This window comes from Lynx rufus, unplaced genomic scaffold (genome assembly GCF_022079265.1).
Source record: "Lynx rufus isolate CCGP_SWC_20201006 ecotype Redwood Valley unplaced genomic scaffold, mLynRuf1.p SCAF_10, whole genome shotgun sequence".
NCBI classification, from domain to species: domain Eukaryota; kingdom Metazoa; phylum Chordata; class Mammalia; order Carnivora; family Felidae; genus Lynx; species Lynx rufus.
The window spans coordinates 80,549,896-80,563,929 of NW_025814824.1; the positions used below are offsets into that span (position 1 = coordinate 80,549,896).

At 49.9% G+C, this 14,034-nt stretch overlaps 1 protein-coding gene across 2 annotated transcripts in view; it reads left to right on the top strand.

Moving 5' to 3' along the window:
* GSN (gelsolin) overlaps positions 1-11,449 on the top strand; it is a 53,644-nt gene extending 42,195 nt beyond the window's left edge. For both annotated transcript variants that reach the window (XM_047068895.1, XM_047068889.1), the window contains 8 exons: positions 1,727-1,860; positions 4,675-4,765; positions 6,032-6,202; positions 6,824-6,998; positions 8,072-8,196; positions 8,407-8,484; positions 10,421-10,481; positions 11,071-11,449. In XM_047068895.1, the coding sequence (XP_046924851.1) occupies positions 1,727-1,860; positions 4,675-4,765; positions 6,032-6,202; positions 6,824-6,998; positions 8,072-8,196; positions 8,407-8,484; positions 10,421-10,481; positions 11,071-11,240 (1,005 nt within the window). In that variant the 3' untranslated portion in view covers positions 11,241-11,449. The remainder of the gene's footprint in view (positions 1-1,726; positions 1,861-4,674; positions 4,766-6,031; positions 6,203-6,823; positions 6,999-8,071; positions 8,197-8,406; positions 8,485-10,420; positions 10,482-11,070) is intronic.
* The last annotated feature ends 2,585 nt before the right edge of the window (positions 11,450-14,034 follow it).

The following is a 14,034-nucleotide window of genomic DNA, read 5'->3' on the forward strand; positions in this document are numbered from 1 at the left end:
GCGGGGCGTGGGGGAGGGCGTCCAGGCCCCTTCCGTGCTGCCTCCTGGGCACTTCTAGCTCATGCGTTGCCTCCTGCTCTCCTGAGGACGTTTCTCTGTGAGGTTTGGACCCTGGTTTTGGTGGATGGGATTCCTTTGCCTTGGTCCATTTTCATAGCCAACATACCCTAAGCACCTGCTGTTTGCCCGGCCCCGTACCATGTGTCTCGTACCTCACCCTGCCAGCGAGGAGTGCCTGGTCTAAGCACAGCCATAGCTAATTGTGGAAGATTGGAAGCCAGCACACAGATTATGGGAACAGAGGAAGGACAAGGGGGGCAGGGTGGTTGCAGAGAAGGGGACCCTTCGGTTGGGCCTCAGAGGATAAGTAGAAGTTTGCTGCCAGGGGGGAAGAATGGTGGGTATTCCAGGCAGGAAGCTGCCCCCAAGAGCCTGGGGCTTGACTGCTTTCTCGAGGAGGGGCCTTGAACGCCAGGTAACCAGTGGGTGCTAGTGAGGGTTGATCCTGTAACCAGTGGGTGCTAGTGAGGGTTTTTTTCTTTTTTTTTTTGCTTCGAAAGCAGAATTGCGACAAGCTCAGTTCTGTGCTTTTGAAACTTGCTGTGAAAATGGATTCGAGGTGGGAAAAATGAAGGTTGAGACTCCTCAACCTGAGGAGACTGTTATAATAGTTTAGGTGAGAGAAGACAGCCTTGACCCCAGGAAGGTCACAGTGAAAAGATGGAGAGGTGGGGGCTGGAGTCCTGAGATGTTTATGAAGTAGAGTTTGCTGCAGGCAACCGTGTTCTGCATGATAGAAACAGCAGAAGTGTTCATTTTTACTTATTACTTGTTACGATAATAAGTTATTGGTATTATTATTACTTGTTCATTCATTCATTCCTCCAGTGGGGAAGGAAAGACACAGTGGACATGTTCAGGGTGGGCAGTATGGAATCAGCTCCAGCAGCCCGGCTGTGTGACCTCAGATGAGTCACTTAACCTCTTTGAGCCTCACTTTCCTTGCCTGTAAAATGGGGCTTAATCCCACTCCTTCGCCTAGAATTTTCAAGGTCGGGAGGTTCTTCTTGGTCTTGGAGGGCTCAGTGTCTCTGCAACACCACCAGGTGGCGCTGCAGGGCCTCATGCTGGCTTGGAAAAACTGTCACTGGGAGCTCTGCTAAGAGATCATTCGGAGGTCACCCAGGGATGGCCCTGCTTCTGGAGTGATCTGTAAAATCCAGATGACTCAATAATCATACAGTGAACGGTATTATTAGCAATGACAACGATAACAATTCTGATAATAAGAGTGGCTGCCGTCTGCACGGCCGTCACCCTGTGCCGGGCACTGTGCGAGATTTTCATGAATAAACTCACCTGATCCTTGCGACACCTCCAGGTAGGCACTCGCAGTGTTACGCTCACTAAAAGCACATTCTGAATACCGCCATGCAGCTACCGGTCCCTGTGCTGATCGCTCTGGTGGTGGGGGGTGGGGGGAGAACTACGGGGTCAGGTGGCGGTATGGTATAGGGATCCAGGGCAAGAGACCTGGGGGTTTGAATCCTAGCGGGTCAGGGATTGGGGCAAATTATTTAACTTTCAGTCTGAGCCCAAGTGGAGCCACGTATAAAAAGCTCATCCCGTAGTGTAACCGTGACCTGTCACACCACGGTTTCCCCACTGGCCTGAGTTGGGGGGTGGGGATGCCACACCGTGTCTGAGCCCAGCCTTGCCTTGGCAGATCTGGAGAATTGAAGGCTCCAACAAAGTGCCTGTGGACCCCGCCACGTACGGGCAGTTCTACGGTGGGGACAGCTACATCATTCTGTACAACTACCGTCATGGTGGCCGGCAGGGACAGATCATCTACAACTGGTGAGGCTGTGGGCCATTGCTATGGGCAGAGTGTGGGGGTCACTGGCTGGGCCCTGGGCACAGCATGGGGCTGAGAGGGCTGAGGGGAGCCTGAGCCTGTGTGGGCCACGCTGTTAGGAGAGGCTCCTCTCTGTAGGGCAACACCACCTGTCTTATTTCTTGAAACAGCTTTTAAACTATTGTTCCAGAAATACTACATGTCCATTGTAGGAGATGCAGTGAATACGGAGAAACACACAGAAAATCTCTCCCACAATTGCACATTAAGTACTGTAATGCATTTTCAAATTGAAAATTATTTTACTTCCTTTAAAATGGGTACCTCATTCACATAATTCAAAATCAAGACAGAATAACGAGGTATCTATTGAGAAATCTTGTTCCCACCCCCCCTTCACCCCATTCTCCAACCTCTGCCCCTCCGTGAGTAACTGTTTCCATCAGTTTCTTATATATTCTTCCAGTAATTGTTCATGCAAACATGACTGTATTCTTAGTTTCCTCCCTTCCTTACTCAAAGGATAGCATACTGTGTATATGGTCCTGCACTTTGCTTTTTTTGTTTAATACTTCCTGGGGATCAATCTATGTCAGCACATAGAATGCTTCCTTGCCTTTTTTTTTTCTACAGCTGCATAATATTCCACTGTGTGGCTACACTGTAGCCTGTTTAACAAATTCCCTGCTAATGCACACTTGGATTGCTTCCGGTCTTTTGCTATTCCCAGTATTGCTGTGATTAGTGACCTTAAACAAACATCATTTTAAATGTGTAGGGAGGGGCTCCTGGGTGGCTCAGTCAGTTGGGCTTCCGACCTCAGCTCAGGTCATGATCTCACGGCTTGTGAGTTCAAGCCCTGCATCGGGCTCTGTGGTGATGGCTCAGAGCCTGGAGCCTGCTTCGGATTCTGTGACTCGCTTTCTCGGCCCCTCCCCCATCTGTGCATACCCTCTCTCTCTCTGTCTCTGTCTTTCTCTTTCTCTCTCAAAAATAAACATTAAAAAAACAAATAAGTATGTAGAGAAATGTCTGTAGGGTAGGCTCCCAGAAGTGGGATTGCTGGATCAAAGAGTAAATATGCTCGTCATTGTGATACGTGGTGCCCATTTTCCCTAGATGCGCTTTGTAGCATTTTGTGTTCCTAACAGCAACGAGCAAGACAGCCTCACTGATGGACTGTGTTCTCAAACTTTTATCTCCCTTATCGTTTACAAAATGGTATCTCAGTAGATTAAAAAAAATTTTTTTTAAGTTTTTTTAAAAAAATGTTTATTTTTGGGAGAGAGAGCGTGAGCAGTGCAGGGACAGAAAGAGAGGGGGACAGAGGATCCGAAGCGGGCTCTGTGCTGACAGCAGTGAGCCTGATGTGGGGCTCAAACCCACGAACCATGTGATAGTGACATGAGCCAAAGCTGGACACTCAACCGACTGAGCCACCCAGCTGCCCCATCAGTATATTTTTAACTTGTATTTCTCTTACTGTACAGTCTCAACACTTCTTGATGATTGTTGGATTTCTTCCTCTTTAAGCTTTTTGTTTTGAAATAATTTTGGGTTTCCCAAAATGTTGCAAATATGGTACAGACAGTTCCATGAACCTATTACACGTCTCCCTCGATTACCTAACCATAGCACAATGATCCAAACCAGGAAATTAACATTGGTATGATTCTACTTACCAATCTGTAGACCTTATTTTGATTTCACCAGTTGCCCCACCAATGTCCGTTTTCTGGTCTAGGATCTAACTCAGGATCCCACCTGGCACTTAGCCATCGTGACTTGTTCGTGGCACTTAATCACCATGTCTTAATCTGTGACAGCTCCTCAGTCTTCACTTTTCTTTCATAACCTTAACTGCTTTGGGAGTGTGCCGGTCAGTTGTTTTGCAGAATGCCTCTCAATTCAACAACTTCAGACTTTTAAAAGCAGCTTAAAGGAGGGGCGCCTGGGTGGCTCAGCCGAGTAAGTGGTCTGACTCTTGATTTCGGCTCAGGTCATGATCTCAGGGTCGTGAGATTGAGCCCCGAGTTGGGCTCTGTGCGTGGAGTCTGTTTAAGATTCTCTCTCTCTTTCTCTCTCCGCATCTCTCCCACTCAATCACATGTGCACTCTCTCTCTAAAAACAAAACAAGGCAGCTTAAAGAAAAAATTTTTTTGACTAGGTAACACTTACACATGGTACAGAATTCAGAAGGCATTTTTTGAAAATGGTAGCTGCATCACACATTGATTTATCATATTTTGCTTGCTTATACAGATAACACATGTCAGTTGCAGGAAATTGGGACAGTATAGGAAGAGATGGGTCAGAAAACCAAAGCCGCCTTCCCCAATCTCCCCTCTCAGGGCAATCACCATGGGCCTTTTGGAGGACATCTGCACAGACCTCTCTGTGCAGATTCACATGAGGCTAAGTCCCGATGTCTTTTCCTGCAAATGGGCTCGTGTTGCACTCTGACCTGCCTCTCCCCCCATGAGAATTGTCCCGGCCGCCTTTCTACATCTTGGCCTCTCAGAGCACCTTCTCTTGTGGCTGCCCAGCCCGGGATGAACCAGCCGGTCCCCGTGGGGCACATTTAGGATAAGGAAGACCGTTGCCTTTGCTCAGGTCTCAGAAGAAGGCAAAGTGCTGAGCTGGGGGTGTGGCACATTGGTTTGGTTCCTGGCACTGGTTGCTCGTGAGAAAATCCCTTTCCCTCTCAGTTTCATTACCTGTAATGTGGAGATTTGTGGGTTTCTCAGGCCCAGGGCAAAGGAGACACTCTGGGTTCTGTGCAAACCTCGGTGCTGAGTATCACTTCCTCTTCCAGGCAGGGCGCCCAGTCCACGCAGGATGAGGTCGCCGCATCTGCCATCCTGACCGCCCAGCTGGATGAGGAGCTAGGAGGGACCCCTGTCCAGGTGAGGCCAGCCCAGTGTCCCACTGGGCCACACCCTGCATCTTGTCCATCTGGTCACTCCTCTCTCTGACTGTCCATCCTCCCATCCCGCAAACATTTACGTGGGGCTCCCCGTGTGCCCGACAGCATCCGCAGCCGTGAACACACAGGTCCTGCCCCTCTGCTGATGCAGTTTATGGTCTTGGGGGGAGAAAGATGCTCGGCAGACACTCAGGCAAATGCGACATGGAGACAGTAGCAGTAGAGGCAGTGTGGCAGCACAGTCAGAGGGGGGATGTGGAGCTGGCCTGCTTGGGCTTGAATCCTGTCTCACCTCTGGGCGACCATGGACAGGTTGCTCAGCCTCTCTATGCCTGTGTATTCTCTGAGTATCCTCTCTCTGCCACAGGATTGCCGTGTGTACGAAGAGTTCATGTTAGTAAAGCATTTATAGAGCCATGCCTGGCCCATAATAGCCCCCTTACACGTATATGTTAAGTGTAAGAACATAGAGATCCCAGGCAGGATCTAACTGGATTAGACAGAAGGACCTCCTTCGGAAGATACTTTTCTGTTGGGACCTGATGGATGAGAAAGATTTGGGCAGGCACATTTCAGGCAGAGGGAAGGATATATGCAAAGGCCCTGAGGTGGAAGGGAGCATTGAGTGTTAGAACAAAGGACGGAGTGCCATGATAGAAATCTGGAGAGGTGCTCGGAGGGGCCAGACCACCGGAAGCCATAGTGAGGAATTTGACCTTAACCCTGGAAACAAAGGGATATTGCTACATAATAAATGTGATATGAAGGGATTTATGGGTTTAAAAGGTTGCTCTGTCTATGCAAGAGGGGTCTCTCCATATCTAGAAGGCTCTATTCTTATCACTCTGCTGTCTTTTCTGCCCTGGACTGACGTCACCATTCTGGAAGAATGTCCACGAACAACCCATGTGCTTCCATTTAAGGGAACATTTGCAAACATGGGTTCTCTTGGTTCTTGGACTAGAGTCAGGGTCAGCAAGGCAGGTCCTCATGGGAGGGGAGAGCAGCTGAGGCAGTGCCCGGGGGACCTGCGGCCATGGGGCCGTCTCCAGCTTTCCTGGAGCTCCCGTTTCTCTGCCCAGACCCCGTGTGCTGCAGGGCCGTGCTTCATCCCACAGGAGACACCAGCGTGATGGCCTTGTCTGGGGGAGGGGCCCAGGCCAGGGTGGCTGGGGTAGGGGTTGAACACAGAAGCACTGTCGCCCCCACTCTCCTTTCTTGACTTGCTCTCGTATCTCACTGCCAGAGCCGCGTGGTCCAAGGCAAGGAGCCCGCCCACCTCATGAGCCTGTTTGGCGGAAAGCCCATGATCGTCTACAAGGGCGGCACCTCCCGTGAGGGTGGGCAGACGGCCCCTGCCAGTACCCGCCTCTTCCAGGTCCGGGCCAGCAGCTCTGGAGCCACAAGAGCCGTTGAGGTAATGCCCTGGCCCTGGACCTCCGGAAGTTTTCGCCTACTTGAAACCCCCCGGACTCGATGGGCAGATCTCCGGGCACAGGACTGGATGGGGTGGGGGCAGGAGTTAAGAGGCATCTTATTGCACCTTCCCTGCCCTGGGAAGCAGAATTGTATGTCTTAGACTTCCTCTTGTTTCGAGGATGCCCGGAGCCCCTTGCATACCTGCCATCATGGGAAGCTCACTACCTAACAGTCCATTCTTCACCATCTGGACACTTCCTGATTGTATTCCAGATGGCTCCTATCCCTTTTATGATGGAAGGTGCAGACCTGAAGGTGCAGGATGGTCTGAACAGCCTAGAGGAGAATGGGGCTATCTCACCTCCTTTGTGCTGGGCACTCAACTTCTGTTAATGTAGCCCAGAATTCTAGAATTACCTTGACGAGCCCCAGTGCATTAGTGAATCATGGGAGTGAATCAACTAAGCCCCTCTTTGTCCAATGTGCCCTCAGTTGTGATGGGTATATTCTTCCAAGTGTCCACCTAAGAGCTGGTCCTGCTGCAGGGTCTCCTGGGAAGTAAGGAGGGGACTGAGGACTTTTTGTCTGGTTTCTGATTAATCGGACTCTGCCTTCCCAGATCATTCCTAAAGCTGGTGCACTGAACTCCAATGATGCCTTTGTCCTGAAAACCCCCTCGGCCGCCTACCTGTGGGTGGGGGCAGGAGCCAGCGACGCAGAGAAGACAGGAGCCCAGGAGCTGCTCAGGGTACTTCGGGCCCAACCTGTGCAGGTGGCAGAAGGCAGCGAGCCAGGTAGGAGCTGGGGGCATCGGGGCCTGCTGCTTGCTGAGGACTGTGGCTGTTAGATCTCCCTCCCTCCTTTCTGCTTTTGGGGGGGCGCTCCTTACTCCTGCCTTTCTCCGTACCTGTCCCCTTTTGTGTGTTCAACAAAAGCAGGTGGGCTTAAAGTGAGGGCTATGGTCAGCGAGAGGGAGGCCCTCCAGGAGTTAAGAGAAAGCAGAGCTCAGTCTGGGCTGGGGCATTCGGGGAAGGCTGCTGGAGGAGGTGGTCACTTGCGAGGAGGCCTTGAAAAACAGGCAGAGTAACAGCCTCATGGGGGCAGAGTCTCTCCTAACCTTTAGAATTTCTGTGGGCAGAAATGCCAAAGCCTGCTGTGTTTCTCAGAATACAGGTAGGAACATCTTTGTGCCAGCCCTCACTCAGTCTTTCTGCTATGCCTTTGAGTATGCCTTCCCGCCTGATGCTTAGTAGAAACGGGGAAGAGTAGCTGTGCTTTCCGAGATGATGGACATATTCATACCCGCCATGTCCAATTTGGTGGCCACTAGTCGCATGTGGCTAATGAGCACTTGAAATACGAATGCTGGGAATTAATGAGACCGAGGAACTGAATGCTTAATTGTTTTTCATTTTAGTGAACTTAAATAGCTACATGTGGACAAAGCAGGTGTAGTGGAAAGAATAGGGGGATTAGAGTCAGATAAGATTTGTATCCTGCCTTTACTCCTTGTTAGCTGTGTGATGTTGGGTGAGTTGCTTAACCTCTCTGAGCCGCAGTTACCTTGTTTGTGGAGCGGGAATAATTATCCCCATCCTGCAGTGCTGTCGTCATTCCTGGCTGTGTGTCGTGCCAAGTCTGCCCTCTCTGGGCCCCTGTTTCATCACCTTGAAATTCCCTCAGGCCCCTTCCCAGTTGCCCCCCCCCCGCCCCCCCTCCCCCCTGCCATCCCCACCGGGATTTGAAGGCAGAGGGTGGATTGAGAGCAGTCAGCCGTGCTAGGGCAGGGTTTATCGTGGGGTCTGATGAGAAGGGCTGGCGGGAGGCGGTATCTGTTGGCAACTGGCGCGGACTCCCCCCCTCACAGACAGCTTCTGGGAGGCGCTGGGCGGGAAGGCCGCCTACCGCACGTCCCCGCGACTGAAGGACAAGAAGATGGACGCCCACCCTCCTCGCCTCTTTGCCTGCTCCAACAAGATCGGCCGTTTTGTGGTGAGCCCCGACGGAGGTCTCTGCCTCTGCTTACCCACTGGGAGGCGGGCTTGCAAGGCGTGTGGCGTCAGCAGCAGGGCAGGGAGAAGCCCTTGACGCAGGGCAGGGAGGAGGGATCCCCTGCCGGCTGGAGCACAGTGAGCCCGCCCAGGGGAAGGAAGACCTCTTGATCACCGGTGTGCTTTCGTTAACCCTTCTGTTCCTTCCCAGATCGAAGAGGTTCCTGGCGAGCTTATGCAGGAAGACCTGGCCACAGATGACGTCATGCTCCTGGACACCTGGGACCAGGTGGGTGGAGGACAGAAGACGTAGGCTGTTTGGGATGAAGGAGGTGCTAGACTGCAGCTCTTAGATCAGTTGCCAGAAGGGCTTAAAAGAGCCAGATGTTGCTGGAAAGGTCCCTGAGGTGTTGCGAGGCACTTTCCCTTTCTGGGCCTCCATTTCCCCATCTGCAAAATGGGAGTGATGGGACCTACCTTGCCTAATTCTACGAGGTGAGGTGTAGATAAGATCACCTTGCACACTGTGAAGCACCATATAGATGCAAGTCGGATGGCCAGCGTTCTCTCCCGGGCCTTAGGGCAGTGTGAACTCCTCCCTTAAATCTATTGGTAGAGAAACTTGAACTTAGCATATCATATGCGGGCATAAACAGTCTACAGAGGGTCACCTGGGCGTTTCGAAGGGCATCTCCTTCTGTTTTAGAGGGCTCTGAGCTCTCTCTTCTTCACCTCCTGGGGAAGGCTGTTGTGTAGGACTGGTAGGAATGGTGGTGCCATTCCTTCAGTCGACCAGTATTAACTGAGCACCTGCTTTGTGCCAGACACTGCTCTAGATGCTAGGAAGAGAGCAGTAAATAAAGTAGACATTCCCCTGCCCTCACAGGGCTTCACATTCTCTCGGGGGATGGCAGTCGATAACCCTTCCTGTCAGAGTTATCAAAATTACAGATGGCAGCCACGAAGACATAAGGCTCCCCTCTGTCTCTTCTTCTGGGGATGCCCGGTTGGAAGATCAATACCAGAATGTTTGTAGCTTGAGCCATCCAGCTGCTGTCGTTGATGGCTCCTCTGGCCACCTAATCTATTCATTCATCCGTTTCTTCATTCACTCAGCCCATATTTAGTACACACCAGTGTCTTCCAGGAAAAAATGCTGGAATCCTACGATGAGCAAAGTAGACACAGTACCTGCCGTGAAGGGGCTTCTAGTTTAGCAGGGAACACGTTTGTAAATAAGTAAGAGAAAGACTGGTATTTTATTATCTGATATCATCTGGTCAATGACAGGGGCTCTTTAAAATATTTAAAAAAAAATTTTTTTTAACATTTATTCATTTTCAAGAGAGGGACAGAGTGCAAGCAGGGGAGGGGCAGAGAGAGAGGGAGACATAGAATTGGAAGCAGCCTCCAGGCCCTGAGCTGTCAGCACAGAGCCTGATGTGGGACTCAAACCCATGAACCATGAGATCGTGACCTGAGCTGAAGTCGACGCTTAACCGGCTGAGCCACCCGGCGCCCCTTTAAGATATCTTAGATACACCTAAAAATTGTTGTATTACACGACTTGTATTAAGGCTCACAACGGTGGTAGTGGTGGTAACTTTTTTATTCCAAGCCTTAGACCCGTGCAGCCCAGAGCAGACTCAGTGCCTGTTTGGTGTGAGCATATGTTTCGCTGCTCATTGGTTGAGCAAACAAATGCCAGAGAGGGATAATTCATGAACTTCTAGAGAAGGGTCTCAAACTCATTGGTTAAGCAATGTTAGCAATGTAAGCAATGTTAGCAATTGGTTAGCAATGTGAGGGGGCTGGGGTGGGGGGACACGGCGTGGCTGGTCCTGAGGCAAACTGGAAATGCTGGTCTAAATCGGCGGTGGGGGTGGGGGCAGGGGTGCTGCCACTCAGCCTCATCCACATGAGCGTGAAGGCCCGTGGTCGCCAGATCCTCCAAGTTTTCAAGAGAACGCGGAATTCTAGATTTTAACGCAAGCTGGTAACTAAACTTGGCTACACGGGCATTATAGACCAAGCTGTGGTGGTGGGTGGGCCAAGAAAGCGTGTGTGAAGGTCACCAGTTTGCAAGCTCTGTTCCAAGTCCTTCCAGTCCTGGTCTGTGGGCCGTGTCCGTTCCCGGCTGGGCCCCAGGAGCCTCCCCATTCTTCTCCAGCGGTGCGTGTGGGCAGCGCCCTCATGTACACTTTTCGTTTCACGCCTCACTCCAGGTCTTTGTCTGGGTTGGAAAGGATTCTCAAGAAGAGGAAAAGACAGAAGCCCTGAGCTCTGGTGAGGACCACGTGTGCCTGTGGGGCTCTTTCCTGCGGTGCAGTGGGAACAGCTTCCCGCATGGGTCTGGGAGTTCGTGACAGCGGGGTGGCACTTCCTCATCCGTGGTCAGCCCCTCGGGAGCCCTGCCTGGGGCACTGGAAGAGCAGATCAGCTCCTACAGAAAGCTTCAGGTCATGCCAGGGAAAGGCTACTCTAAGTTTGCCCAAGGACCCAACTTGTCAGGGTTTGGATGTCGGAAAGCAGATCTCTGGTAGCTGACCAGATCTGACTTGGGACGCAGAACCCTCAAGCTGGTTTGTTAATATCTTCCAATAGGGGAGAGCAAGAGAGCAAAGTGATACAAACTTTGTGAAGCAGGGAGTTAAACCGTGACCCCGGGCCCTTCCTGCGTTCCTGGTGGGCAGGGTGGTCGGGGAGCCATGTGCGGTCATTGCTAAGGGATGCTAGCGTCTAGTGCAGGGACTGGCCATCAGAGACACTAGGACCAAAAGCCATCGTAGGCAGCTTCTGCCCTGAACCACCTCTCTCTGGTGAAGGACGCACGAAGCATTCCTGGGGTTTTCTTTTCCTGCATGTGTGTCTGCAGCTAAGCGGTATATTGAGACGGACCCAGCTAATCGCGACAGGAGGACCCCCATCACCATCGTGAAGCAAGGCTTTGAACCTCCCTCCTTCGTGGGCTGGTTCCTCGGCTGGGATGACGGCTACTGGTCTGTGGATCCCTTGGACAGGGCCATGGCTGAGCTGGCTGCCTGAGGACAGGCAGGCCCCACCCCTGTCACCGGTCAGTGCCTTTTTATAACAGTCCATCCTTCAGAGACCTTACAGAGAGCAGGGCCACTCTGGTGTGTGTGTGTTTTTACAGTAGCCAAAAACAGCCATGCAGAAATTCAGGGTCCTTGCACAATTGTCTCAAGTATCTGTCCTTTTGGAAATTGAATCCAATAAAAGCTTTTTGAAGTGTGCTAGCCTGTCGTGGCTCAATATGTCTCGGTAATTATTCTGGGAATTCCCAGGGAGGGGCCTGGCATGTGCCTGTGAGCCGGTGGCTAAGCTTCCTTCACTCTGTGTGAATCCTGGACCTCCGAGAAGCAGGTGCCAGGATGAGGTGGGATGCACCCAGGTGGCCCCAGGGGAACTGCCTGTGTGAAAGGAAATTGGGAGGGAACCGGGGAACTGAGGGAGCCGCTGGAATGAGGTGCACGTCTGACCCCAAGTGAAGGAGAAGAGGGAGAAGGTTGGGCGGAAGCCGTCCCAGATGGCCGTGCCGTCCAGGAAAGTTTGGCAAAGCTTTCAGGGAATGCTTGAACCAAAGTAAAAAAATAAAAAATGAAAATAAAAAAACTCTTTTTTAATGGTATGTGGTATGGTCCCATTTTTCTTTTTTTGTTATTTTTTAAATTATATGTATATATTTTAATTTACATCTAAGTTAGCATATAGTGCAACAATGATTTCGGGTGTAGATTCCTTAGTGCCCCTTAACCCATTTAGCCCATCCCCCCCTCCCACAACCCCTCCAGTAACCCTCGGTTTGTTCTCCATATTTATGAATCACATAATATATATGTCCCCCTCCCTGTTTTTGTATTATTTTTGTTTCCCTTCCCTTATGTTCATCTGTTCTGTGTCTTAAAGTCCTCATAGGAGCGAAGTCATATGATATTTGTCTTTCTTTGACTAATTTCGCTGAGCATAACACCCTCCAGTTCCATCCATGTAGTTGCAGATGGCAAGATTTCATTCTTTTTGATTGCCGAGTAATACTCCATTGTATATATGCCACATCCTCTTTATCCATTCATCCATCGATGGACATTTGGGCTCTTTCCATACTTTGGCTGTTGTTGATACCACTGCCAGAAACATGGGGGTGCATGTATCCCTTTGAGACAGTACACCAGTATCCCTTGGATAAATACCTAGTAGTGCAATTGCTGGGTCGTAGGGTAGTTCTATTTTTAATTTTTTGAGGAACCTCCATAGTGTTTTCCAGAGTGGCTGCACCAGTTTGCATTCCCACCAACAATGCAAAAGAGATCCTCTTTCTTCCGCATCCTCGCCAGCATCTGTTGTTGCCTGAGTTGTTAACGTTAGCCATTCTGACAGATGTGAGGTGGTATCTCATTGTGGTTTTGATTTGTATTTCCCTGATGATGAGTGATGTGGAGCATTTTTTCATGTGTCAGTTGGCCATCTGGATGTCTTCTTTGGAGAAGTGTCTATTCGTGTCTTTTGCCCATTTCTTCACTGGATTATTTGGCTTTTGGGTGTTGAGTTTGATAAGTTCTTTATGGATTTTGGATACTAATCCTTTATCTGATACATCATTTGCAGATATCTTCTCCCATTCTGTCGGTTGCCTTTTAGTTTTGCCGATTGTTTCTTTTGCTGTGCAGAAGCTTTTTATCTTGACAAGGTCCCAATAGTTCATTTTTGCTTTGGTTTCCCTTGCCTCCAGAGACGTGTTGAGTAAGAAGTTGCTGTGGCCAAGGTCACAGAGGTTTTTGCCTGCTTTCTCCTTGAGGATTTTGATGGCTTCCTGTCTTACATTGAGGTCTTTCATCCATTTTGAGTTTATTTTGGGGTATGGTGTAAGAAAAGTGGTCCAGGTTCATTCTTCGGCATGTTGCTGTTAAGTTTTCCCAGCACCACTTGCTGACGAGACTGTCTTTATTCCATTGGATATTCTTTCCTGCTTTGTCAAAGATTAGTTGGCCATCCATTTGTGGGTCCATTTCTGGGTTCGCTATTCTGTTCCATTGATCTGAGTGTCTGTGTTTGTGCGAGTACCATACTGTCTTAATGATTACAGCTTTGTAACACAGCTTGAAGTCTGGGATTGTGATGCCTCCAGCTTTGGTTTTCTTTTTCAAGATTTCTTTGGCTATTCGGGGTCTTTTCTGGTTCCATACAAATTTTAGGACTGTTTGTTCTAGCTCTGTGAAGAATGCTAGTGTTACTTTGATAGGGATTGCGTTGAATACATAGATTGCTTTGGGTAGTATCGACATTTTAATGATATTCTTCCTCTCCAGGAGCATGGAATCTTTTTCCATTTCTTTGTGTCTTCCTCAATTTCTTTCATAAACTTTCTATAGTTTTCAGTGTGTGGGTTTTTCACCTCTTTGGTTAGATTTATTCCTAGGTGTTTTCTGGTTTTTGGTGTACTTTTTATCATGGTAAATGATACATAATAATCATTTTGACTATTTCTAAGCGGCATGCAGTGTCATTACATACATCTACAGTGTTGTGGAGTCAGCACCATTTATTTATTTTGAGAGAGAGAGAGAGTGCCAGCAGGGGAGGGGCAGAGAGACAAAGAGGGAGAGAACCCCAAGCAGGCTCAGCACTGTCAGCACAGAGCCCAATGGGAGCTCGAACTCATGAACCATGAGATCATGACCTGAGCCGAAAGCAAGAGCCGGCCGCCTAACCGACTGAGCCACCCGGGGCCCCTTTGCTCCTTGTAACCTTTATTTGACTTTCTGTCTCTATGGATTTGCCTTTTCTCATACAGTATTTGTCCTCTGTGTCGGGCTTATTT